This window comes from Urocitellus parryii, chromosome 5 (genome assembly GCF_045843805.1).
Source record: "Urocitellus parryii isolate mUroPar1 chromosome 5, mUroPar1.hap1, whole genome shotgun sequence".
Classification (NCBI taxonomy): domain Eukaryota; kingdom Metazoa; phylum Chordata; class Mammalia; order Rodentia; family Sciuridae; genus Urocitellus; species Urocitellus parryii.
In genome coordinates, this window is record NC_135535.1 from 201,628,662 (window position 1) to 201,654,591 (window position 25,930).

Below are 25,930 nucleotides of genomic sequence, written 5' to 3' on the forward strand. Positions count from 1 at the left end.
GGTCGTTGTCCTAAACGAACCGACTTAAGGCAGAAAGGCAAATTGGCACATGCGTGTCTTGTTGTTCAGATTTCTAGCAATGTTTTCCCCAAACCTGGAGGAAATAGATATGACACTTCTTGCAAACACAGCCACAGAAGTCACAAAACCCGGGACCACTGGGGCCGCAGGACTCTGCAGAAGGCGGAACCCAGAGGCGGGGAACCTGAGTTCAGCAGAAACTGGAAGCGGCGGAACCTGTAGATGGTGGGACCTTGGGGCCGGCGGAACCTGATGGCGACGCCGACGGGCTCCCCGGACTCTTGAACGGAAGGGCAGCCTTGGCCGCTTCCGGGTTGCGGGCCGGCGGGGGAGCCCGGGCTAGCCGCCGCGATGCTGCCCTACACCGTGAACTTCAAGGTGTCGGCGCGCACCCTCACCGGGGCCCTCAACGCCCACAACAAGGCGGCGGTGGACTGGTGAGGGCGGCGGGCTTCCGGGCCGCCGAGAGCGGCCAGAGTCTGAGGGGAAGGGGCGAGAACAGGGGCTTCCCTCCCTGGTGTCGGCCTCGCGCAGAAGGGCGGCCGTCGCACTGCTGCGTTCGATTTTCCTCGAGATGATGAATTTTGTTGTCCCGATGGTGGCAGGTGCCCCATGTGGGGAACCCCTGCAGATGCATTTGCCCTCCTTCCCCGGGTGTCCCCAGCCCTGCCTGCGCGCTCCGTGCTGGACCCTCCCTTCCCCTTTCCCTTCCTCCCCGGATCCAGGCTTCTCTTCCCCCCAGCCCGCCTCCCGCCTTCCCTTCCCGGCTCCTGTCCACTTCTCTCCCCCCCTCCTCTCCCCTTCCCCCTCCTCTTCCCCTCCCTCCCTCCCCCCCTCCCTCCCCCCCTCCCTCCCTCCCCCCTCCCTCCCCCCTCCCTCCCTCTCTCTCTCTCTCTCTCTCTCTCTCTCTCTCTCTCTCTCTCTCTCTCTCTCTCTCTCTTCCTTTTCTTGCATTCATTCAACGACGTGCTGGACTCTCTGCTAGGCACCTGTGCATTCCCTGCCTTTTCGCACCTTTCTCTTTTCTGGTTCAGTTCGCCCCTGTTACCTTTTGTCTTTTCACTGTGAAGTAACAGCAGCTCCAAACTAATAATAAAACGGATGTAAAGCAAAATTCTGAAGCTGTGGCGCTGGGATTGTTGTCAAAAGGACTGAAACTCCTGACTTGTGTCGTTTTTTATGGGGTTGTAAGATCTAGGACTCCTCGTAGATACATATCCCAGGCACATGGTAGATACTCAACATTGAAAACAGATTTTAAAGAATAAGACAAAGCATAGGCCCTCAAAGACACACAAGTTGCTTTTTACATGTTCATCGCTGTATAAACGTAGCCTTAGGATCCTTTTTAACCAAATTAAAAATGAATTGCAAAAAGCATTTGTAAACTTAGCTACACCTTTTATTTAAATGGATACTGTTACATACAAGCCTTTGGGTTTAAGTAATAATTTTATTAATGGTGGTACTTGTGTACCTTTATCATTTATTTAGGATTAGCAACAGAGAAGTTGAATCTTGCCTTGTTGCATACTTGAGTTTTAATGTTGCTCTTTTGCCAGGGGCTGGCAAGGTTTAATTGCTTATGGATGTCATTCGCTGGTGGTAGTGATTGATTCCAGTACTGCCCAAACTCTTCAAGTTTTAGAAAAACATAAAGCTGATGTTGTTAAGGTAAGTCAAATCTCACTTTGACCCCATAACATTCTGTATAGTGTGAAGTTTAATATATCACTAGGTTCTCATTAAATCATAGGTATACATGTTGAATACTCTTAAATATAATAATCTATTTAGGGTAACCCAGCATAATGTCAATCTAGGATGAGTTATTAAAAAATGACTTAAGTCATTTTAAAGCTATGTGGGAATACCATTTCTGCCATTTACCAGACCACTCATTCCATTGATTAGTTTTGGATGCTTTGTGTGCACTGAGGATACACAGAGAGGTCTTAGGCAATTCATTATCTTGTGAGGAGAATTCAGAGCATGGTAGGACTCGCTTAACATGCTGTGGGAAGAAAAAGAAGGAACTGCTCAGCTAGTTGTAGGGGTTTTGGGGTGGGTCACAGAAGTCTTTCCAGTTAAGGGACTGGTAAAAAGTATTTAGCCAAGTGAGAAATTTAGGGAGTAGTATTTCAGGGAAAGGGAACACGTGTAGAGCTAACTAATGTACTGCAAAGATGGCCAAAAGAGTGCTCCACTTATAGAAGTGCTGAAAGAGGAACAGCCCAAGAGATTCAACTGTGTGTCTTGAGAATTTTCTAACATTAGGGAGGAGTTTGATTTCTTTTTTTAAATGGGAGATTGATATAACTGCATTTGTATTTTAGAAAAACTCACTTTGGCAGCTGTGGAAGATCTGTTGGAGGAAGGACTGGAGGCAGTGAAATCATTTAGTAGACTTTGAGTAATTTTGGCAAGAAATTCTAAGATGCTAAAATAAGGATGAGACAAAAATAGAGTCATCTTTAGGAGCTGTGTGACAGGCAAATTGGATAACTTGTATAATGATCAATGTAAGGAATAGTCTCTGACTCCAAGGTTTCTGTTTGAATAACTGAGTAACAGTATGACCGGTAATGATGAGTATGTGTGAAGTCAGTGAGTTTAAGTTTTCAACATGAAAAGTTTGAGATAGCTATAATGTGTTTTTTTAAAAATGTTTATTTCTTAGTTTTTCGGTGGACACAACATCTTTATTTTTATGTGGTGCTGAGGATCAAACCCAGCGCCGGGCGCATGCCAGGCAAGCACACTACTGCTTGAGCCACATCCCCAGCCCTATGATGTGTTTTTTATAGTGAGGTAAAGTTTAGGAAAGAATTCAGGGTTGGGGATAGAAATTTCAGGTCTTCTTCATAACAGCTTTATTGAGATAGACTATAGAATTCACCCATTTAAAGTATACAGTTTTATGGTTTTTAGTATATTCACCATTATTTAGCCATCACCAGTCAATTTCATCACCTCAAAAAGAAACCCTGTACACATTTGCCTCATTCCCCTCGTTAGGCAACTACTAATCTATTTTCTGTCTCAGGAGGTTTGCCTGCTCTGTATATTTCATATAAATGGAATCATATTGTATATGGCTTTTTATGCCTGTCTTCTTTTACTTAACATAATGTTTTAAAAGTTCGTCTGCTATAGCATGTATCACTACTCCATTTCTTTTTATTGCTGAACAATATTCCACTGGAAGGATATATCACGTTTATTTTTTGAACATTTGGATGTTTCCCAGTTTGGGCTATTATGAATCACGTAATTATAACCATTCCTGGACTAGTTTTTATATTTGATCTGTTTTCATTTCTCTTGGGTATATATCTGGAGTAGCATTACTAACTTATTTGGTAACTCTGTGTTTAATTTTTTGAGGAGCTACTAGACTGTTCCAAATTTTACTTTCTGTTTAGCAGTATGTGAAGATTTAGATTTCTCCAAATTACCCCAATCCTTATTCTCTGTCCTTTTGATTATAATCATCCAAGTGGGTGTGAAGTGGTTCTCATTATAGTTTGGATTTGCATTTCCCTGGTAGCTAATGATGTTGAGTATCTTTTCATGAACTTGTTGGCCACTTGTGTGTCTTCATAGTAAAACTGTTCCTTCAGATCCTTTGTCCATTCAAAAACTGTATTATCTTTTTATTATTAAGATGTAAGTTTTCTTTATGTATTTTAGATATAAGTCCCTTATCACATATATATTATTTGCAAATATTTTCTCTCATTTTTTTAGGTTTTCTTTACTTTCATTCCGCAGGTCTTCCCTTTCAAGAGCAAAAGTTTTTCATTTTGATATGGTGCAATTTATCTTTTTTTTTTCTTTTTTCTTTTGTTGCTTGTACTTTTGGCGCCATCTCCAAGAAACCATTGCTTTTCCCAGTGTCAATAAGATTTACAATTTTGTTTTCTTCTAAGAGTTTTACTGTATTAACTCTTACGTGCAGATCCTTGATCCATTTTGAGTTAATTTTCATACATGGTATGAGGTGGGGGAAAATATTATTGATTTTTGTATATTTACCTATGCCTCTGCAATCTTGCAAGACTCACACATTAGAGCTAGTAATTTAGGGGTGGGTTTTTTAAAATAGACAATCGCGTTATCTGAAAATGAAGACAATTTAATTTATAATCATTGATAGTCTGTATTTCTTCAGGTTGTTTTTTTTTTTTCCTTGCCATATTACGCTGGTCAGAACCAGAGAATCCATGTGGTAGGAGGATACTCTTGTGTTGTTTCTGAGCTTGAGAGGAAAGTATTTAGTCTTTCATTGTTGAGTCTGATGTAAGGTACAGAAGTTTTTTAAAAGAAAAATATATTTACCTTCATTTTTTCTTTATCTTTCTTTCTTTCTTTTTTTTTTTTTTTTTCGTTTCTGGAGCTTTTATTTCTTTATGTAGATTCAGGTTTCAGTCTGGTGTTATATTCTCTTTACCTGAAGAATGTACTTTAAGTTCTGGAAGTGCATATCTTTCTTGATTCTCTCAGCCTTTATTTGTCTGAGAAAGTGTTTTACCTTTGTTTTTAAAGGATATAAAATGCTGGGTTGGCAATTTTGTTTTCTAGTAGTATTAAAAATATCACTCTACTATGCTCTCCTTACTTAATTTCTGATGAGAAATTCTTGCCTTGGTTTCTCTCCTCTCTCTCTCTCTCTCTCTCTCTCTCTCTCTCTCTCTCTTTTTACCTTCAAGATTTTCTCCTTATCCTTGGTTTTCAGCAGCTTGTCTATGATGTGTCTAGGTGATTTTTAAAGTGGTATATCAGTTGGAGCTTGCATAATAGGATTCAATACCTACACATGTGTATACGTGTGTGTGTGTGTGTGTGTGTGTGTGTGTGTGTGTGTGTGTATATATATATATATATATATATATACACATACATACACCAACAATCATTTTGTTATTAAAGGTAGTTATAGGTAGTTATATTCTCTAGAGTCACTGCAAACACTGAATTGGTGAATACTGAAACATTGTTTAACTCCCAGCAATTGGGTTGTGTGAACTTCTGGTCACAACATTTTCATCAGCTCAATAATATATAACCTTATTTTATATGTGTTTCTATTTAAGGACATTTAATGTATATTGTTGACTCATTAACATTGAATTCATGGCCTATAGCATATCTCTGAGCAAAGCTATCTCACTCATATATTTTTCTGTAAGGCATATCACAACTTTTTTGCCCTTAAGAACAGAACAGTACTATACTTGGGAGCTGTTTTAAACAATGAAGTCACCAACAAAAAGCCCCAAAATGTGAAAATGTGATATTTCAAGAGATGTGAAATGGACCCTTTTTTTGTGCTTTGAGAGCTGAATCAAGAATACATTGTTTGCCCTCAATTGGGAACACACGTGTGTGTCTGACTAAATTTTTACGTTCTGTTCTTATCTGCAAATGCATAGCACATACTAGTTTTGAGGTTACAAACAAATATTACTGAGTAGGCAAATTCACATTTGTGGAATCTGCAAATAATTAAGATTGACTATATACACCCATACACACAATGTATAAACACATACACACATACATTTAAATATATACACATATCTAAATGAACACATACAAAAAATACGCATAGCATGCACATTTTATTAGAAAGATTTTTGCCTCAGAAGATTTATAACAGTAAAACTTTAGATTATTAAAATATTTGGAAAACTTGATTTCATCTTTTTCATAAATACTTAATTTGTTAGCCTACTTTCCTACTTTATCATTATCTGTGGATGTGCTTATATATATATACACGTGTATATATGTTTATATGTGTACAATTAGAGATTTTCTGATGCTTCAATTTATCAGTTTTGGGGGGTGGGGTACTGGGGATTGAACTTAGGGGTAGTCAACCACTGAGCCATATCCCTAGCCCTATTTTGTATTATATTTATTATATTTATATTTTGTATTATATTTAGAGACAGGGTCTCACTGAGTTGCTTAGCACCTAGCTTTGGCTGAGGCTGGCTTTGAATTCGGAATCCTCCTGCTTCAGCCTCCTGAGATGCTGGGATTTAAATTCATCTATAAACACACACTGAATATCAACTTTGAGCACTGTACTGGTGCTCTACTGGTCTGGTACTAGAAATATGAACAAGGCCTACAGGATGTACCCCTGGGAGCTGAGAGTCTATGGGTTGGTGATAAATTAAAAAAAAAAATTATAATTACACATGGTATAATAAAGTGCTTTGAAGAAAACAAACAGGATGCTAAGAATGAAAAAACAAGTGGTAGTAACCACCAGAAGAGTGACCGGGGAGTGGCCAGGGAATGTCTCAGGTCATGGTAAGGATTATAGGACTTGTCTCTTATTCTGTATTCATTATCCAAGAATTTAATCAGATTTGTCCTGGAGTTGTGAATTTTATTTTTAAAATTCTATTCTTACTTGTCCTTTAATGTTGTTGGAAGTATGAAGCATAAATTTCTTTTTATAGAAAAGCTTATATTTTTATGAAGGTGATAGAACCAGAGTTTTTTGTTTGCTTTTGGTTTTTCCTTTGCTTCCCTGTGGAGGCTTTGTTTGTCTCTAATTGTCTCCTTTTAATTAGGAGAACAAAATATAGAAAAACATTCTTCTTAGCAATTCATGATTTTATATGTTTTGTTACAACTAGATTTTAGGGGAACTAGTTCCAAGGTATTCTGAGGTTTTAAAAGCAAAGTATTCTGGAGAATTTTTGTTGTTTTGTTTTATTTTGATTTTAACCTGAGTTTCCCAAAATATTAAGGCTATGCATCATTTTTCACATTTTCAAGGCAAGAGCATTTTGATAAAAAATATTTGCAATGCAACATTTGAAAAATGCCATGTATAATAAAAATATTAAATTTCAAAATGCAAACTAGTTTCCTTTTATTCATGCTAAAGATTTTTGTAATACAAATATAGTATGGGTTCTGGTTTATGTGTTGTAAAATGATGTTTAGTTTTATCCAATGCAAGTATTTACTTGATCTGATTTCTTCTTGATACTAGGTTAAATGGGCCAGGGAAAACTACCACCATAACATTGGCTCACCATATTGCTTGCGCTTAGCTTCTGCTGATGTCAATGGGAAGATTATTGTTTGGGATGTGGCAGCAGGAGTAGCTCAGTGTGAGATCCAGGAGCATGCCAGACCTATCCAGGGTGAGGAAAATGTGCTCTCCTCAGAGCTTATATTGATGTACTTACTCAGAATATTTTCTTGCCCCTCCCCTCCACCTCTCATTTAATATCATTGTTTGCAGATTAACTCTTGGAGATTTTTAGCCTTCTCTACTGATCTGAATTCTGGGCTTATTTTTCTCAAATCTCAATTGATTCATGCTTTGGTAAAACCCTTAATTTCAATTTCAGCCTCATTCAAGTATAATAAGAAAATTAAGCTGCTTCCATCTTGAAATCTATATTATAAGTAAACTTGGTTGAACTACTCTTATGAATTAGCTGTCAATGTTTAATAGAGTTGAACAACATTTTATTCTCATTTTCTTAGATTGTTTAACTTTTTCTTTGTTATTAATCCAAAACCAATGAAATATTCTTTAGGTATATATCTTTGAGAACCTCTCTGATTTTTAAATTGTCATTTAAAAATTTAAAATTTTTAAATGACAATTTAAAAATTTTTTGAGTATTTTCTGTGTGCTAGGTACTAAACTACATCTTTAGTCTGTTTATCATCTTGAAAAATCATGAAAAACTTCAGAGTCTCCAGGAAAGCATTTGGGGAGTGTGGCATCTTGATTGTGGCTAAGAGAGTTTCATATGTTGGTTTTATAGTTTTGTTTTTGGTTTCTTCTTTTTGTGATACTGGGGATCAAACCAAGGGCCTTGCATATGCCAGGCAAAGGCTCTATCACTGAGGTATATACCCTAACTCCTAATTTTATGTTTAAAGGATGATTAATTGTGTTGAATTTTCTGGAAAGTGATATTTTAGATTACTGGGAATTTTAACCAAACATCTCATTCTTACATGAAATAAAGTTTTCTTCTGCAGATTTTTCTTATGTTACTCATTTAAAACCAAAACAGTATTGGTAAGAATGCATATGTCACGTTTGGCATTGTGTTAAGATTTTAGGGATTGTACCTACTAAACTAAATATCAATGGCAAGTTATCCACCTCTTTTGAAATGGAAGTTTTTTGAATTTTGCCTTATTTATCTCGTCTTTACAGACGTTCAGTGGTTGTGGAATCAAGATGCTTCCCGAGATTTGTTGCTTGCTATCCACCCGCCAAATTACATTGTGCTCTGGAATGCAGATACTGGCACGAAACTGTGGAAGAAAAGCTATGCAGATAACATTCTCTCTTTTTCTTTTGACCCTTTTGATCCCTCACATTTAACTTGTGAGTATTGGTTTCTTGTGGAAAATGAATTAAATGAAGTACTAACAATATAATTAATGCTATATCCTATGCAAAATATATATATATACACACACACACACACACACACACACACACATACATCTGTAATGCTAAGATGACTGAGCAAAGTGGAGAAGCACATCTCATCCATATATCTGCAGGTCCCGATTCATGTACTAAGTCATTACTTCTTATCATTTTCACCTATTTTAATAGTTAAAAATATGAGCCAGCAACCCACACCTTCACTATGTTGAATTTGTGAATAATATCGGACTAGCCAGGGACAGAGTGTTACTGTGATACTCTAATTCAGATTTAATTGAATTAAATTTTTTAGGAATACTTAAAAACCTTGAATCAAGGATTTCATTTACTCTGTGGCCAAATTAAGTTTCTACTTTTTAAAAAGATTATTCTAGGGCTGGGGCTGTAGCTCAGTGGCAGAACACTTGCCTAGCATGTGTGAGGCACTGGGTTCGATCCTCAACACCACATAAACAAATAAAATAAAGGCATTATGTCCATCTACAACTACAAAAAATTAAAAAAAAAAAGATTATCCTAATTCATGCCATGTGTTGTGAGTGCCCTAAACAGATGCATGTAAAAAATGGAATAAGCCCAAAGGAATCTTTTCTTGCAGAGGCATTTTTTGTCACTATTTGATATTTTATAAATCAGATGATGTAAAAATGAGATTTTAGATAATTTTATGGATAAATTATTTAGAAGATACTCATTGTTCAGTTATTCAACAATATTTCTTGAGCTATTGACACCAATATGAAGGTTCTTGCTTTTGTAGAGTTAGCATTCTAGTTTGAGCCAGATCATAAACTGTGAACATAGTGAGTTAAGTTCTAGTCTGTTAAAAGGTGATAAGTGATATAAAGAATGTGAATAGGTTGAAGGGGATGAAGAGGGATGGGATATCTGGTGGTCAAGTTGTGATAGATATAATGGTTAAAGTAGGCTTCATTCTGATAATGATCAGAAACTTGAAACTTGAAAGAGGTAAGGGAATTAGCTGTTTTTCCTGGATTTGAATGACTCAATTCTGACTCTGGTCTGTCTTTATTAAATGTGTATGTGTGATAGTGAAGTGAAGGAGTCAGAGAAAGGCAGACAAGTGGAAGTTGAAATGGGACACATGGCTAAAAAGTAACCACAATATGGACTGTTCAAGCCTTTGTGTGTATGAATATTTATATGAACTTGTGCATGCATACATTCACTCACTCAGCAGTTTGCTGAGGTAAATGCAGTGCTGCAAGAACACAACAGAAGACTAGTGCAGCACAGGGAGGGAAGGCATCACAAAAGAAGAGAAGCCAGTGAGACCTTCAAAGATGATTCTGGAACCTGGAAAGGAAACAAAGTGTTAGCCCAGATTGGTTGCATCAGCTCTACGTCTCTGATTTTTCTGGTGAAAATATTTCAAAATGCCACTTGCCCTAACACTTTTTATTTACTTCACTGTGCTAGGGTTGTCATAACTTGTATGCTTTCTTGATCTCTGTGCCTGCAGCAGCCTTAGATTGCTAAGACTCAGGGTGGATGAGGTTGTCCTGCCCATATATCCCAGTATTGGTCAGCTCTAGTTAGGAGGGAGATTCTCTTTATAGTCATAAAAAGGCATAGTTTATATTGCCAAATGTTGTGTTAAACTATTTTTGTTTCATGGACATTTAGTAATCCTCTGTTGGGACTTATGTCATTTTTAAATATAAAGGGAAACAGTCTTTATTCATCCTAAGGTATAGTCTGATGTTCAAGAAGACTGAGTAGCTCATGAGAATCCTACAAAATTTAGTATCATTCAATCAAATATTTGAACTTAGCTAATTGTGATATGCAGAATATCTTACATATGGGCTATTTTTCTTCTTGTGAATCTTATATTCTGGAAAGTGTTTGGATTTTGAAGTTACAGAGTTTTTAATGAAATTCTGTGCACAGAATTTATCAGGAAGAACAAACATTTGTTCTTTCTGCCAACACTCTTCTACTGTCTCTTTAATATATAAACATAATTCAGAATGCTGAGCTTGGAAGAGTCTGATGAATTATAATGGATTACTTGTTTCTTTTCAACTTGGAGAAAATTCTCATCATGTTATGACCATAACATTGCATGTTCTATATTTTTAAAATTATTATTGTCTTTCTCTCATGTTGTATTGGAATAAAATTCTGTGCTCAACTTGACTAAACTTTAATAAGAATTTTGCTTCTTTTAATATAGTACTCACCAGTGAGGGTATTGTATTCATCTCCGACTTCTCTCCATCCAAGCCTCCCTCGGGACCTGGGAAAAAAGTGTACATCTCCAGCCCACACTCTAGCCCAGCTCATAACAAGCTGGCTGCAGCCACAGGAGCCAAGAAGGCTCTTAATAAAGTAAAAATTTTAATCACTCAAGAGAAACCTAGGTAAGTTAAAAGTGTAAGCCTAACAGCATTCATCAGTTTGTCAGATATCAAAGCATTCTTTTGGAGTTGTGCTAAGGTAGATATTCTTCTTCATCTCACTTCACTTCCTAGTTTCAAGTTTATTAGAGGAAAAAAAAAAATATTCTGCCTTTTCCCATAGGAGGAGATCCAACATTTTAGCATGGTCTCTCTGCATCGTCCAGCCATTCTAAACTCCCCCACTGAATTTTTCAGATTAAAATTTTTCACTCCTGATTTTTACTTCTGAAAATATGAAATGATTCTGAAGTTGTGCTTATTGAATACATGAAGAATTGGGAAACAAAAGCTGAATTTTATTTTAGTATGTTTTCCTGACTTTGCTGTGCCTCTCATTAGCCAATAAAATATAAGTGTTTTTCTTATGTAGTTGAAGATTTTTCCCATACTGATTAAGAGCTAAGTTCTGGGGGAATCCATAACTGTGACTCAGAACAGATTCCTTAGTCTTACTCAGATTTCAATCTCTGAAATAGGGTTTTAAAGTAGTTCTTAGGATTGTTATAGAGATTAAAAGATATGATAATGTTAGTAGAGTACTTCATGTTGTGGTTGATACTTTGTAAGCTTTCATTTAGAAAATGTGAGCTGTTATGGTTTAAGAAACTATACCTGAGCTGGGTGCAATGGCACCTGTCTGTAATCCCAGCTGCTCTGGAGGCTGAGGCAGGAGGATCGTGAGTTCAAAGCCAGCCTCTGCAACTTAGCAAAACCCTAGCAACTTAGCAAGACCCTGTCTCTAAATAAAATACAAAAAGGGCTGGGGATGTGGCTTAGTGCTTAAATGCTCCTGAGTTCAATCCCTAATACAGGAAACAAACAAACAAAAAACCCAACAACAAAAACTGTACCTATATAAAATTTTAAGTAACTACTTTTATGTATTAGTTTTATTTTTCCTGTTCTGGCAAGATTTTTTGGCATTCATTTTTAAGATATAGCCTTTATTTTTAATATGCTAAAGTTATGCTATCTAGATTTTTTGGTTAAAAAATATAGTAAAAATATAAATTTCACTACAAATACATTCTAAATTTGTGGATAAATGTTTTTATGTTATTAAACCATAGGCTGGTTAAATTGTTTATTTGTGTTCCATTTTGTGCCAAAATGAATTGAGTATCTTATGAGAACTTTCCACTATTCATGGATTCCCTATCATGTGCAAATAACTATTTGGCAGGCAAATGGTTTTATAAGTTGTGATTTAATCTCTTATGTGAATTACATGTACATTTTGAGCACTTTTTATCCTTCAACTGGAACTGACCTAGTTGCTTTTACATTCATTACTTTATATACTTAGTCCCAGGTGGTAGCTCTGTTCCCATCACATAGAGAAAGAAAACTTACTCAGGCCCATCCATGGCAGTTAGGAATTTATTGCACTACAAATCTCTCTCCCTTTCTAGTCCTCTAAAGTAACAATTTGAAATTTCTAAACCTTTCAATAAAATTATCATGTAAATATATTTCTGTTGAAATATAGTTAAAGGTTATGATTAAATATATGCAACAGTCACAAATTACTAGAATGATTTTTAGGACTAACACTTTTTTACAATCCTCATAGTTTCATGTCTTATTTACACAGAAGAACATGCTGGGATATAATGAATGAAATACCCAAATTTGTTCCAAAAAAGATTTAGGCAGTGTAAAAGTGAGTGAGATGGCCTGGGGATATAGCTCACTTGCCTACCATGCATGGAGCCCTGGGTGTTATCATCAGCACTGCCAAAAAAAAAAAAAAAAAAAAAAGTTAAGAAAGGCGGAGTAGGGCAGAGATGACCTGCTAATCCCAAGTCTTGCTTTCATCAGTCTCTTGCTTCTAATTGCAAAGTAAAAATAAAACTATTTTATGAATTCCATCATAGTATTACCACTTTTCATCTTATTGTGGATAAAATGCTGTTCTGTTTTACTTAAGTCATTCAAAAATTTAGAAATACTATGTCCACTTAGCCTATTGAATTCCAGCACTGAGATCTAAGTTTTGGATGCTAACCACATTGGTAATTTCAAGAAATAATTGTACATTCTTATTGACTATTTTTACATAGTAAGTACAAAATTAAATCTTTCTTAATCTTTTTTGAAATGAATCAAGTCTTGATACTAACATTGATATCAGTTCATCTCTTGATACTTTTTTCAGTGCTGAATTTGTAACTCTCAATGATTGCCTCCAGCTGGCATATCTTCCTTCAAAAAGGAACCACATGTTGCTGCTCTACCCTCGAGAGATTTTAATCCTTGACCTTGAGGTGAATCAAACAGTGGGCGTGATTGCAATAGAAAGGACAGGAGTTCCCTTTCTGCAGGTATCCAATGGTTTGTAAATTCCACCCCCAGAAATTTCTAGAGATGGTATTTAGAGAAAGACTTTAATCTTCCAAGTCATTAGTACCACTTTCTTTTTTCTGTTTATTAAAAAATAAATGGCAATGTTTTGTATTCCTTATTTTTCTGCACTTTTAATTGGTTTGATTTATCCTAAAAATTCTTCTGACCTCTCCTGAGATATTTACTGAGCTATTTACGTCACATACACATGGATGAAGACATATTTTTTTTAGAATTATAAATTGAATTTTTAAAATGTTCATTTGGTGTTAAATTTTAGGTAGGGGCTGGGGATGCGGCTCAAGCGGTAGCGCGCTTGCCTGGCATGCGTGCGGCCCGGGTTCGATCCTCAGCACCACATACAAACAAAGATGTTGTGTCTGCCGAGAACTAAAAAACTAAATATTAAAAAATCTCTCTCTCTCTCTCTCACTCACTCACTCTCTCTTTAAAAAAAAAAATTTAGGTATTATGTATTTAAAAAAAATTTTTTTAGTTGTAGTTGGACACAATACCTTTATTTTATTTATTTTTATGTGGTGCTGAGGATAGCAGTGTCTCGCACGTGCTAGGCGAGCGCTCTACTGCTGAGTCACAACCCCAGCCCCTGTGTATGTATTTTTGTTTCTTTTTTTGCCCATATTCTCTAAATGTGATTTTGAGTTTCACAGTATCTATGCTTCACTTAGCTATTGTGTTTTTACAAATAAATATGTCATCTATTTAAAGGTAATACCCTGCTTTCAGCGTGATGGTTTATTTTGCCTTCATGAAAATGGGTGTATAACCTTACGTGTTCGAAGATCTTACAGTAGCGTTTTCACCACTTCAGGTGATGAACCAGGTGAGTTTAAATCTCACAACAAAGTTAATTATATTTTTCTTCAAAATTATAAAGCCTAGCTGGGCACAGTGGCACATGTCTGTAATCCCAGAGGCTCAGGAGGCTGAGACAAGAGGATCATAAGTTCAAAGCCAGCTTCAGCTAAAGCGAGGCACTAAGCAACTCAGAGAGGCCCTGGCTCTAAATAAAATACAAAATAGGGCTGGGGATGTGGCTCAGTGGTTGAGTGCCCCTGAGTTTAATCTCCAGTAACCCCCCCCCCCCGCCAAAAATAATTATAAAGCCTCACCTGGTAATTGCCTGCCAATGCACATAGTGTTGATGATAATACTTGCCTTGACAGTGGTTACAGCATAAGGAAATGCCCAGGATCAGTCTCTCAGTGTTTTAACAGTGTTCCTTCTATGAATGGTAAAGAGACTGATATCTTGTAATTCTTTCTTCTTGATGGTATCCATGGACCATGTAGACATTATCTTTAGTGAGTCTTCAGTCCAAGTGCAGCCTCATGCATCTTTAGTGTTACATTCTTTGACTTTTCTGCTTTAGGAGCTTCCATTGTAAAGTGACAGGTTAACGTGTCTCCAGGGCACTCTGTTGTCAGGTCAGTCTTATCTTGGAGTGTAGAAGTAATATTTTTGTGAAGTGATGTATGACATGAAGATGAAAGTGCTTCTTATATCTTTCAAAAATTTCTGGTATTTTCAGACTTACAGACACCTGCAAATTATGATGGTCTATAGTGCATTGTTTATTATTTAATCTTACGTTACTGTTGACATATGATTCTGAACATTTCCTTTATTTTAAAATATTTTAAAACAAAATATCTTGTTAATTTATAGATTAAACTTTTGTGCAGACACTAAGCAAATTATCTTTATATTCTGAGGAAATTAGTAGTAATTGTAAAAAGTGAAGCTGTACTCAACAGTTTGCACTAGTGAAGGAATGACATTCTTTTTTAAAAAATATTCATTTCTAGCTTTAGGTGGATTCAATATCTTTATTTACATTTATGTGGTGCTGAGGATTGAACCTGGTGTCTTGTGCATGCTAGTCGAGCACTCTACCACTGAGTCACAACCCCAGCCCCAGGAATGACAGGATTACATTCTTTTAGTTGGAGTTTTATTTAAGTGGAAATAAACAGTAGTGCATTTGGTATGTTTCTGACATTTAAAATAATCAATCTTATGTTTAGATCCAGATCCTGTTCAGGAGCTTACCTATGATTTACGAAGCCAGTGCGATGCAATCAGGGTTACAAAAACTGTCCGTCCCTTCAGTATGGTGTGCTGTCCTGTCAATGAGAATGCAGCTGCCCTCATAGTGAGTGACGGCAGGGTCATGATATGGGAACTCAAGTCTGCTGTGTGCAGTCGAAATTCACGGAGCAGGTAAATGAATCACTGGGATTGTGTTTTGTGTCTTATATTTTCTGTTTCCTTTCTTTTAAAAAAGTTAGTAGGATCATCTAAAAGTAGAAGGGCCAGTTTTCTATTAAAAAATATTTTAAGGAGATAATTAAGACTTTAGATTATTAGGGAAGCATGTGTACCTGGTAAAGCTGTTTCGCCTATGAATGAGATAATACTACAATAAAAATAAAATGTCATGAGCTGGAATTAATACTTTGAGTTCCTAATATGTAATCATGGTTTTATATATGTAAAAACCATCTAATTATTATGTCTTTGCAGTAGTTCTGGTGTGTCGCCTTTGTATTCACCGGTGTCTTTCTGTGGAATTCCTGTAGGAGTGCTACAGAATAAACTCCCTGACCTTTCCCTAGATAACATGATTGGTAAGCTGCTTCTTTTTTTTTTAACTTTCATGTTAGGTATTTTTTTTTTTTTTGAAGGGCAAAATTAATAGTCATGGATTTGCAATTATTATAAAGTCAAAGAAATACTTGAGAAAACTAAAATATAGAATCATTCTTTCCTAAATTAACCAGAAGGGTATAAAATATTAGGATAAAAGTGCCTGAAGTAGCATGGATAGGCATTATAGTTGTGGATACTAGTATTTGTCATTCCTTAGAGACTAATCTAAAATGAAAGAAATCACTGGATTCTGGATTCTGCTCTTAGATGTGGGCCTTTTCTCCCTTCTCTGCCATTCCCTGATTCAAAATTCAGCTGAAGAATTGCTTTTTGGGGGGTGTGGGGGGTATGAGGCATTGAACTTAGGGGCACTTGACTACTGAGCCACAGCCCAGTCCTATTTTGTATTTTATTTAGAGATAGGGTCTCACTGAGTTGTTTAGCACTTCGCTTTTCTGAGGCTGGCTTTGAATTCATGATCCTCCTGCCTCAGCCTTCCAAGCTGTTGGGATTACAGGCATGTGCCACTTTGCCTAGGTCAAGTATTGCTCTCTATAATCTTCCAACCCTGATATAAATGTCTTTTTTTTTGTGTGGCCCCTAATAATTAATAACTATTGTAATTGTGGCCTTACTTCTATTTCCTCTAGTAAATTATAAGGGTTTGACTGAATTTTGTGTACTCCAGCACTCCATGCAGGGCCTTGGGAGTTCTAGATGTGCAGTTAGTTAAAGGAATAAAGTAACTCAGCATTGTTAGAAAAAAAATCACTTTAACTCTTACACATTAATTTTCATATTCTTATGTTAGGAATCCTTACTTTAAACAGGTATTTATAGATAAAATATTCAGTTACTTAATTATTATAGGGCTAGTACATACTAAAGAAGAATGAGGATTTGTGATTTCAAATATATATGTAACCTGAATTCATAAGATTTTGTAAATAGGCCAAGTAATTTTCATATCTATATCTTTTAAAATTGTGGATGTGGTTTACAAAGGCTTTTCTGTCATTATTTGTTCTTCCATAATGCAATTGTGAATGCATATTATTTAGTACTTTTTTTTTGCTTAAATGCTATAGATAAGTGCTATACTACAATGAGCATTGCTTTATTAATCATGTTAATCAAATGGCATTTATTGAGTGCTTAAATATTACCTTAAATGCTGTGCTACATACTCTACATATTACCTCACCACGACCCTGCAAAGTGGGTGATATTAGCCCCATTTTATGGGTGAGAACTGAGGCCCAGAAATTAAAAAACTTGCCCCATACCAAATACCAATTGGTGGAAGAGCCAGAATGTGAACACAGTCCTCCTGACTTTGGAGCCTGCTCCTTAGCAGTGGCTTCCATTTCTGGCTGCTCTACTATGTAGGGCAAGACCCTGAAGTGTCAGGGCCTTGGTTTCAATGTCTTGCAGTTGTAGAACTCTTTGCTCAATGGCACTTTTATAGTTAAAATTCTTCCTATTCACCATCCAGAAACAAATTCATATGAAGAAGTTTGGACACATTTTGCATGTTTTGCAGAATTAATTTTATCAGTAACATGATATTCTGAGTTAATCGACCTTGTCTGTTTTAAATATAAAATACTAAAGGGGAAAGAATTGTAAACACACATGAACAGAAATAATCAGTAATATGAAGCCCATAGGAGGTTGAAGTTTTATGCTGTTTAGGTATATAAGTGATATAAACAACAGTGTTTAAGAAACAAAAGGATACAGATTGTATAGCAGTTCTTGACAATGTAGTTGATTTAAAAGTGTTAAAGCTTTGTCACTTGAAAACATTTTAATTAAAACTTTTAATTAAATTTTTAATTTGAAATTTACTGTGTACTTAGTGATAATTGAAAGCAATTCAGTTAAATACAGAGGCTGATTTATATTCATTGGATAAAGGCTGCTTCTTATTAAGGCTTAATCTGCCCTACCTTGTGAATTGCCTCTTATGAAAAATACTTGAAAAATGTGGCAGTTCCCAGAAGTCAGCTCTTAAGCTAATAGTGTTGGTATTTGCAGGACCTACCTGTTGAACTTCCCTTTCCTTAATGTACCATCCATTGTTACCAAATGGATGTTACATTAAGGAAAGGGAAGCAGAGAGATTGTATTCAATTGTATGACGAATTCTAAGGGATCATTTTAGTTTGATTAAGTTTGTGGTTATTTTTTCTCTATATTTTATAGGTTTAAAAATAGCATTATTACTAACATTATGCCTCAAAGGACTATATTCATGGTTCCATCCCCCACTTGTAGTAATTATTTATATTTTTCTATTATAGCATACATGTTTGTGTGTATGTGTGTATACATATATATTCACTCACACATATTCTTTGTGTGTGTGTGTGTGTGTGTGTGTGTATGTTACTGGGTATTGAACTCAGGGGCGTTGGACCACTGAGCCACATCCCCAGCCCTATTTTGTATTTTGTTAGAGACGAGGTCTCACTGAGTTGCTTAGGGTCTTGCTAAGTTGCTGAGGCTGGCTTTAAACTCTGGATCCTCCTGCCTCAGCCTCCCAAGCCACAAGGATTACAGGTGTGCACCACCATGCCCAGCTTACACATATCTTTATGTTTTGGGCAAGTTAATTCCAATATTCAATAGTGATTTATAGGAAGGAAATTTGTATGCCTTTTTTAGTGAACAGTTTAAATTTTATTGTAATCTTTATATTTACATTGTGTTAGAGTGGTTTTTATTGGAGTCATTTTGGTTTGAGACTTGATAACCTAAATACAACATGTCTCTAAAAATAATGCTATTTAACACTTAACTGTTAACAATGACAGTTTATATACTACATATATTATTTATTAATATGTATTTTATGTTTTATGTCTTTACATAGAAATTAATTATAAGGCTTAAATTTTATAAATACATTGATACATTAAAGTTTCTCATTAGAAATCATAAATTATTCTTTGAACATGCTTTTTGTGATCATCAGTTTTATATATACTTTACAAAGCACTGCAGATTGAAAAGTAATCTTTTGGAAAGACAGTAACATAGGAATGTTTTCCAGCACACCATGCTATGGAAAGTGTTGTCTAATCCAGTTTCTCTTGATTTGTTCTGAAGTCTCTGTTTAGTGCCCTCATGCCAGGAACTGTGGCTGAAATTTGTTTCTTAGAAGACTTTAGTTTCTGAATAATGGGTAGTAGTACTCTAGAGGAATCTAAGGTCAGCATGCTTTATAATTAATAATTTTCTATTTTTAATGACAAATAAGGGCAAAGTGCAATTGCTGGAGAAGAACAGCCCAAAGGCTCCATTTTACAGGAGGTGCATCTCAAATTCCTGCTAACAGGACTGCTTTCAGGACTGCCCTCCCCACAGTTTGCCATTCGTATGTGCCCACCACTGACCACAAAAAACATCAAGATGTATCAGCCACTGCTTGCTGTTGGTGAGTATTTGACCTTCTCTTTTTGAAACTTATTTGATAGGATGTTTTGGCTCCTGATTTCTAGAAAATCCTATATCCTGTTTGAGGATGCTTTAAAAAAAAAAAAAAAGGAATGGGCTTAGTAAATTGTGGAAATACTCATCTTGAAGCATATTTCTTATATATTCTATCCTTTTCCTTTAAGTGTCTTTTTGTTTGTTTGTGGGGTACTGTGGATTGAACTCAGGGACACTTGACCCCTGAGCCACATCCCCAGCCCTTTTTTGTAATTTATTTAGAGTCAGGGTCTCACTGAATTGCTTAGCGCCTCACTAAGTTGCTAGGCTGACTTTGAACTCACGATCTTTCTGCCTCAGCCTCCCACACCACTGGAATTACAGGCATACACCACCATGCCCGGCAAAGTGTCTTATTGTTAATCCAGTGAAACTCATCACCTGATGCTGTTGAAGTGTCAGGGGGAGGGCCTGGCATGATGGTGAATCGAAGGCCCTTGTTTTTCTTGGTCTGCCTCCGGCTATCTGTGCTTAACATTTGTAGAAGGTCTTCGTTAAGTAATAATGTAGTCAGAGTTAATAATTTTGTGGCAGTGTTCTTGATGTGTTAAGAATTATGTGTTCTTTATTGTTTAAAGAGATTATGGTTCCTATAACTAAGATTTGCTTTTTGATTTGAAATTATATATGCTTATTTTATAGATAAAAAAATTTGCCTGGGCTTCAACTTGCTATTATATTAATTTCATAATAATAAAATGAACCTGATTTCCTCTACAGCAAAACCCAGAAATTAGCTTATTCTTAAGTATGTAAGGTTAAATTACATTTATTCTAAAATTGGAAAAGAGAGTACATTCAAAATAGTGAACATTTCCTCTTAAGATGCTATTGGTTGGCTTCTGGCTTTCTCCTCATGTCTACAAACATGTTATTTGTGACATGTTTGTTATTGTTTTTCTTCTTTCCTAAATGAAATCTTATTTTGTGACCAGCATATCTCAGGTTATTAGGTATGTAAGTATTAATAACTTCTTTGGGTATTCTAATTTTTCTCTGGCTATCTTCTGAAAGCAATTTAAATTTGAAGATTGAATAGTCTCTACATGTGTTCAGATTTATAAAAATGCAGATAAGTTTAATTTTTGCTTTATAAACTATTGATTCATATTTAATGTTTTATAGAAATTTTAATTAAGATTTGTCAGTGTATGTTGTAAGTGCCTGTATATACAATGTTTGTGTACCTAATGAATGTCACTACCTAATTACAATGACATTGGGATTTTTTGTCAATTTCTTGGGGATAATTACTTCTTGTTATAGCTATATAATAAGAAATATGTCAAGGTCTGAGATTTCCATTGTCAAATAAGCTGACTATACTAGCACATAATGAGTATTTTAAAGAAATTTAGGATAATAGCAAAAAATATAAAATAAGTATCTAAAGTATTCCAGTGTCACTAGGGAAAATAAGTGCAGCTCATTCTTCTTTGTGCCCCTGAAATACTAGATCGTAGTCTTCACAGATCAAGACTTGCAGAATGTAGAAATCATTTGACTGTTATGAAGATTATTCAGCTACTTTCTCAGTACCAGAAGATACCTGAGAGAATAGATGATCAGTGTGTACAACTTTGAAATGTATTTTTCTAGAATAGTTATCTAGAATACTACTGGAGCTTTATTCACAAATAATCTAAAATTGGAATTGGCCTAGCATTTTTACTTATTCTTTTGCTTTGTATAAATCCATTAGTCCTTTTAAACCATGCATAGTGAAAAAGTGGTTGTCCAAACAACTACACAGTTTACTTTCCTTAACTTATAAAAACATTTTAGAGACTAAAACTTTCTCAGTTATATCCATGTCTTTTCTGTTTAAACTTTAGACATATTGCCTGAGGCCACAAAATGTTTCATTACAATGATAACAGAAATACTGGTTAACCAAGTTAATATTAGTTACCAGGTAATTAGTTTGTGTAAGTGTGGTGCTAAGTGCTTTACATATTTTCTCATTTATAGCAAATAGATTTTCTATTATTTCTATTTTAAAGAGGCAAAAACAGATTCAGTTTTGTGCAAGTAACTTACTTAGGTATCCAAAGCCAGAGCATGAACCCAAGCTTCCTTCACTATAGAAACCACAGTTTAACTACCATATTTTACTACCTTGTCATGATTTACTTGATATGTCAAATTAGATTAAAAACTATAAAGAAAAATAGGAAAAACTGGATAGTGAGCTCAGCTAGGTTCCAGCTACAATAAACATTCTGAATCTCAAGAAGCAAAACTCCCATGTGTAGAAAAGCTTAGGAAAGTGCTTCTCCAAATCGCTATGTATATTGATTGAGGTTTTAAAATTTTTCTGTGCAAACCTATCCCTCGAGTTAAGTAAGTTTTCAGAGCATCTGATATTAGGCCATTTTTGATGAGAAGACAGAGAAATGCATTGTAGTTTAGCATGTAGTTTGGGTCTCTTTCATAAAAGATAAGTGTTGGAAAATGATTAAAATTTTGAGAGAAGACTTTTATTGGAAGTTTGAATTCCCACTAAATTAATACTCTCCTGTTACATCTTTTTAATTTTTTTTATTTGCTATTATGTCACTTTGATAGGTACAAGTAACGGTTCCATCCTGGTATATCATCTCACTAGTGGTCTGCTGCACAAGGAGCTAAGCATCCACTCATGTGAAGTCAAGTGAGTAAGTCACTGTGACATTGCGATCTAAAACATGTTCTGTTGAGATCAGAAAATGTTCTGATTCAGTGAATCTGCAGTGGTGATTATTTCACTGAAAAGTCTAAATAGTAAGTATTAATGTTCAGCTAATGGCTGTGCTGATCAAGGATGAGTACTAATTGCTTTCTTTGTAAAGGACATAAGCAGTAGAACCTATTTTTCTTTTATTGCTGCATCTTATTTATTTCTCCTAAGTCCAGGTTATTTTCTCAATAGAAATCACCATGTTGCTTTATTTAGGCTTATTTAGTTTATTTTTCAGTTTGGTGACGATCTGTCAGTAGGACTACTCATGACACATTTGAATAAAGGCATTTTAGCTGTTGATTAACCTTATTTCTTTGTTTAAATATCATCAGAAAAGGTCCCAAATGTCTTGGATTTACTCTTTGATTTTTGAGATGTGATCTGTGAGAGTGTTGTGTGTACAAAGATATCTAGAAAAGGCTAAGTTGACAGAAGTCTACCTTTTGCTTTCTGCTGTAAAGTGCACACCTGCCTGCTTGATAGCATTATTCCGCTGAGTGCAAGACTACTTTCCTTTTTCGCTCTAACAGTGATAGATTGCAAAGTTGCACACACATATAATACAAATTTCCAGCATATTTTTGATCTTTAATGAAGGCATAAGAAAGGTCATCTTGTATCTTCTGTATATTACATAATTGTAAGCCTCATGTACATTCATATTTTTAACCTTTAGTGAATTCTCTGTTCTGAGTAAATGCAATTTCTGGATGGAGAAAGGTTAACCCTTTGAGTATCACAGCTTCTGATTATAATGAAAAGGGTTACTGCTTTGTTTTGTTGTGTAGACCAAATCACTCTATATTGCCATCTTAAGCTGTGTCCTTCCTGATACACTTACCTGGAGTAGTAGTATCTTCAAAAGCATTGAACTTCAGGGCTACAGCAACATGGGCACGTTTGGACTCTTTCAGGCTGTTGATCTTCTTCTGTTTTAAGGTCTGCAGTATGTGATTGTGATACTTCTTTCGGTAGTCTCTGCTGCCATTGCTTTTATCTTTTCTCTTTCTCCTTGTCAATGTTTCTGCTCTTCACATATTTTTTTACCCTCGTCTTTCATCTATAGTAATTTTTTTTTATGGCTAACACCAACCAATCTGAATTTTCTGTTTAACCAGTGCTCTTTCTAAGGGTTATGTTAATTATTAATACTTTTGCATGTATCATTTCACTGAATACCCACTACAGCCCTAGTGGGTAGGCACTATTGTATTTCCACTTGAGAAGGGAAAAACCGCAAATCACAGAGTAATCTGTGAAAGAGATAAATGGAATTCATTCTAGGCTTTTTGAACTTCAGAGCCTGGGCTCTTTATATATACTTAACAGTACATGAGCTAAATCTCCTGTTCAGAAATGCCATACTAGAAGGAACCATGTTGGCAATAAAATAAAAATGGGCCAAGATTCGTGCCAAGCATTTTCCACTTGCTTCTGGAAAATCATACTCACTGTCATTTTGTTTCTGAATACCAAAACCTTTGGCAGCTCTCAGTGAAGTGTTGGTGTTAAGTGATCTGTGAACCTGGATTGATCAGGTTGTAGATGTCACTATGTATACTACTTATACACATGCTGTGATAACATTTCTGATTGAGTAATACTGCATTTGTTTATAGTGTTAGATGGATACTGAACAACTCTAAGGGATATGCTGCTTATACAGACTAGTGTTGTGGATGATGATATTCAGATGCTCAAGTTTTTATATGAATTTTCCCTCTTAATTGTCATTTCAAAGTTAATCTATTTTATATTTAGAGATGCTGCCCAAGAGGATGCTAAAATCCTTCTGTCTTTGTGTTTCAATTAATGCAATTTTAATGTTACAAGTAAAAGCTATTATGAAGACTTCACAGATGTGTTATAAAAAATTCTGAACTGATTAGCAATAAACCCAATAAATGCTAGGTTTTTATGTGCAAATTAAAGCTAACTTTTAGAAAGTTGTTTTTCTACCTTGTAAATGAATCTTGGGTATACATGTGGCCAGGGACTGTCTAACTGCAGATGGTTGTGTGTGTGTGCTTTAAAACTGTGGTCTTTTAACCAGAATGCTTTATAAACATCTATTGAGCCAAAGGCTTTGATGCTTATAATTCATTGGAGAAAACCTAAAAGTGAACAAGGTGAAGTGGTACATGTTAATTTTCTTAGATTATTAGTTTGTGTTTGTGTATACTAGACTATTTAAAATAATATTGCCCAGTACTATTTGGGGTGTCAAAAATTATTAACAGTTTTTATAGATATCAGAACACTGATTGACTTTGATTAAATTGATTGATTTGTAGAAAGTAAGGTGATCTCCATTCTTGTCTATAAATTTGCAGAAGAATCTTAGTACTTTCAGGCATTTCAAAAATGTGCTTCCACCACCATGTTGAGCAGTAGTCTATGTAGCAGCCCCAGTAAATGGTCAGTGTGCTTGGCTTAGCTTAGGGACCTATAGGAGTCAGATCCACAGATACCTGCTGATAAGTTCAAAGGTTACACTTGTTCAGTAGTTAGGAGTTCTTAAAGTCCTAGATTGGTGAGTGAGCTACTGTTCTTGGTCTTTTACAGACCTTAGTGTGTATTTAAACCAAGATAGCAGTGTTCTGATCCCAAGGGCAGTGTGAGCTCAGCTTCGTTTGACAAAATTATTCATTCCTTTGAGAAATAATCCCCTCCTTATCCACTTTGAAGTCCATCTTGATTTTTTTATTCTCTTCTGTGGTTATTGGATATATCAGCTTCCACCATAATCTGTTCAAAGGCAACATGCTTCTGCTAGATTACAGATGGCCCATTTTGGATCTGTACATCCTGCACACTGGGATGTAACTTGATGCTTTGACTATATCCCTTGTGGCTTTCAAACTTACGTGTTTTTTTTTTTTTTTTTTGCTTTTTCCCAACCTCCTTCTCCCTGATCATCTTTTCTCTGATCTTCTTTTCCCTAACCTCCTCCTCCCTAATCTCATTTTCTCTGAATCATCTCTATAAAAAAGCCCCCTGTTCCTGCTGATGGGCAGAATCACAGCCTTTGGAACAGGAGTCCCCTGTGTTTCTCCTTTGCTAGCAAAGCAATAAGCCTCCTTTTTCTTTTTTCTCAAAACTCTGTCCTCATTATTGGATTGGCATCAGGGACAAGGGCCAAGCTTTGGGCAATAAGAACTCACAGCACTAATAAACACAAGAAAGAGTGCTAGGCTTTTCTTGGACATCATTCATTAAGTCTTAACAGAATCCCCAAGTGCCTGTCACATGCCTGGAGAGTCATGATACCTCCCTTCACAGAATGCAGTCTAGCACACTGTTCCTCAACCACTCACACTTGTTTCCTCAGTGGCTCAGGCTTAGGTCAAAGCCTATTTGCCCTTTGGGTGTCAGCTTTAATGGTCTTCCAGGTCTGCCTGCCCTGAGACCAAGTCATGGGTGACTCTTAAAACAGCCCCTGTTGAGCTCCACAGCAATGTCTCTCACAACAGGTAATGCAGAACGTACATGTATGGGGTCTCTTTGTTGTTAGAATGTAAGCTCCAGAAGGACAGCACAGTCACTAACTTGGTACTTAACAGATAAATTTTTAAAAATCACGAATGAGGAATGGGAGGATAGAGTTATTAGTGTCTAGAGATAGTGACATCACTGTACTGGAGGTAGTTCACACTGTTAGGGACAAGGCTTGGAGGGTGGGTCTTAGGGGTTTTGTGGTCAAATAGATCTGATTAAAGCTACTAGACTTAAAGAGAGTGGAGTAACTCCAAATTGACTCCTTTTCTTTTGTTCATGCTATGCAGAAAA

General features: G+C 35.9%; 1 protein-coding gene across 2 annotated transcripts in view; it reads left to right on the forward strand.

Moving 5' to 3' along the window:
* The first annotated feature begins 281 nt into the window (after nucleotides 1-281).
* Nucleotides 282-25,930, forward strand: part of Wdr11 (WD repeat domain 11) — a 53,922-nt gene continuing 28,273 nt past the window's right edge. For both annotated transcript variants that reach the window (XM_026384251.2, XM_026384252.2), the window contains exons 1-11: nucleotides 282-458; nucleotides 1,584-1,695; nucleotides 7,043-7,196; nucleotides 8,234-8,407; nucleotides 10,677-10,863; nucleotides 13,061-13,226; nucleotides 13,978-14,092; nucleotides 15,297-15,492; nucleotides 15,796-15,899; nucleotides 19,187-19,363; nucleotides 21,988-22,072. In XM_026384251.2, coding sequence (XP_026240036.1) covers nucleotides 373-458; nucleotides 1,584-1,695; nucleotides 7,043-7,196; nucleotides 8,234-8,407; nucleotides 10,677-10,863; nucleotides 13,061-13,226; nucleotides 13,978-14,092; nucleotides 15,297-15,492; nucleotides 15,796-15,899; nucleotides 19,187-19,363; nucleotides 21,988-22,072 — 1,556 coding nt within the window. In that variant the 5' untranslated portion in view covers nucleotides 282-372. The remainder of the gene's footprint in view (nucleotides 459-1,583; nucleotides 1,696-7,042; nucleotides 7,197-8,233; nucleotides 8,408-10,676; nucleotides 10,864-13,060; nucleotides 13,227-13,977; nucleotides 14,093-15,296; nucleotides 15,493-15,795; nucleotides 15,900-19,186; nucleotides 19,364-21,987; nucleotides 22,073-25,930) is intronic.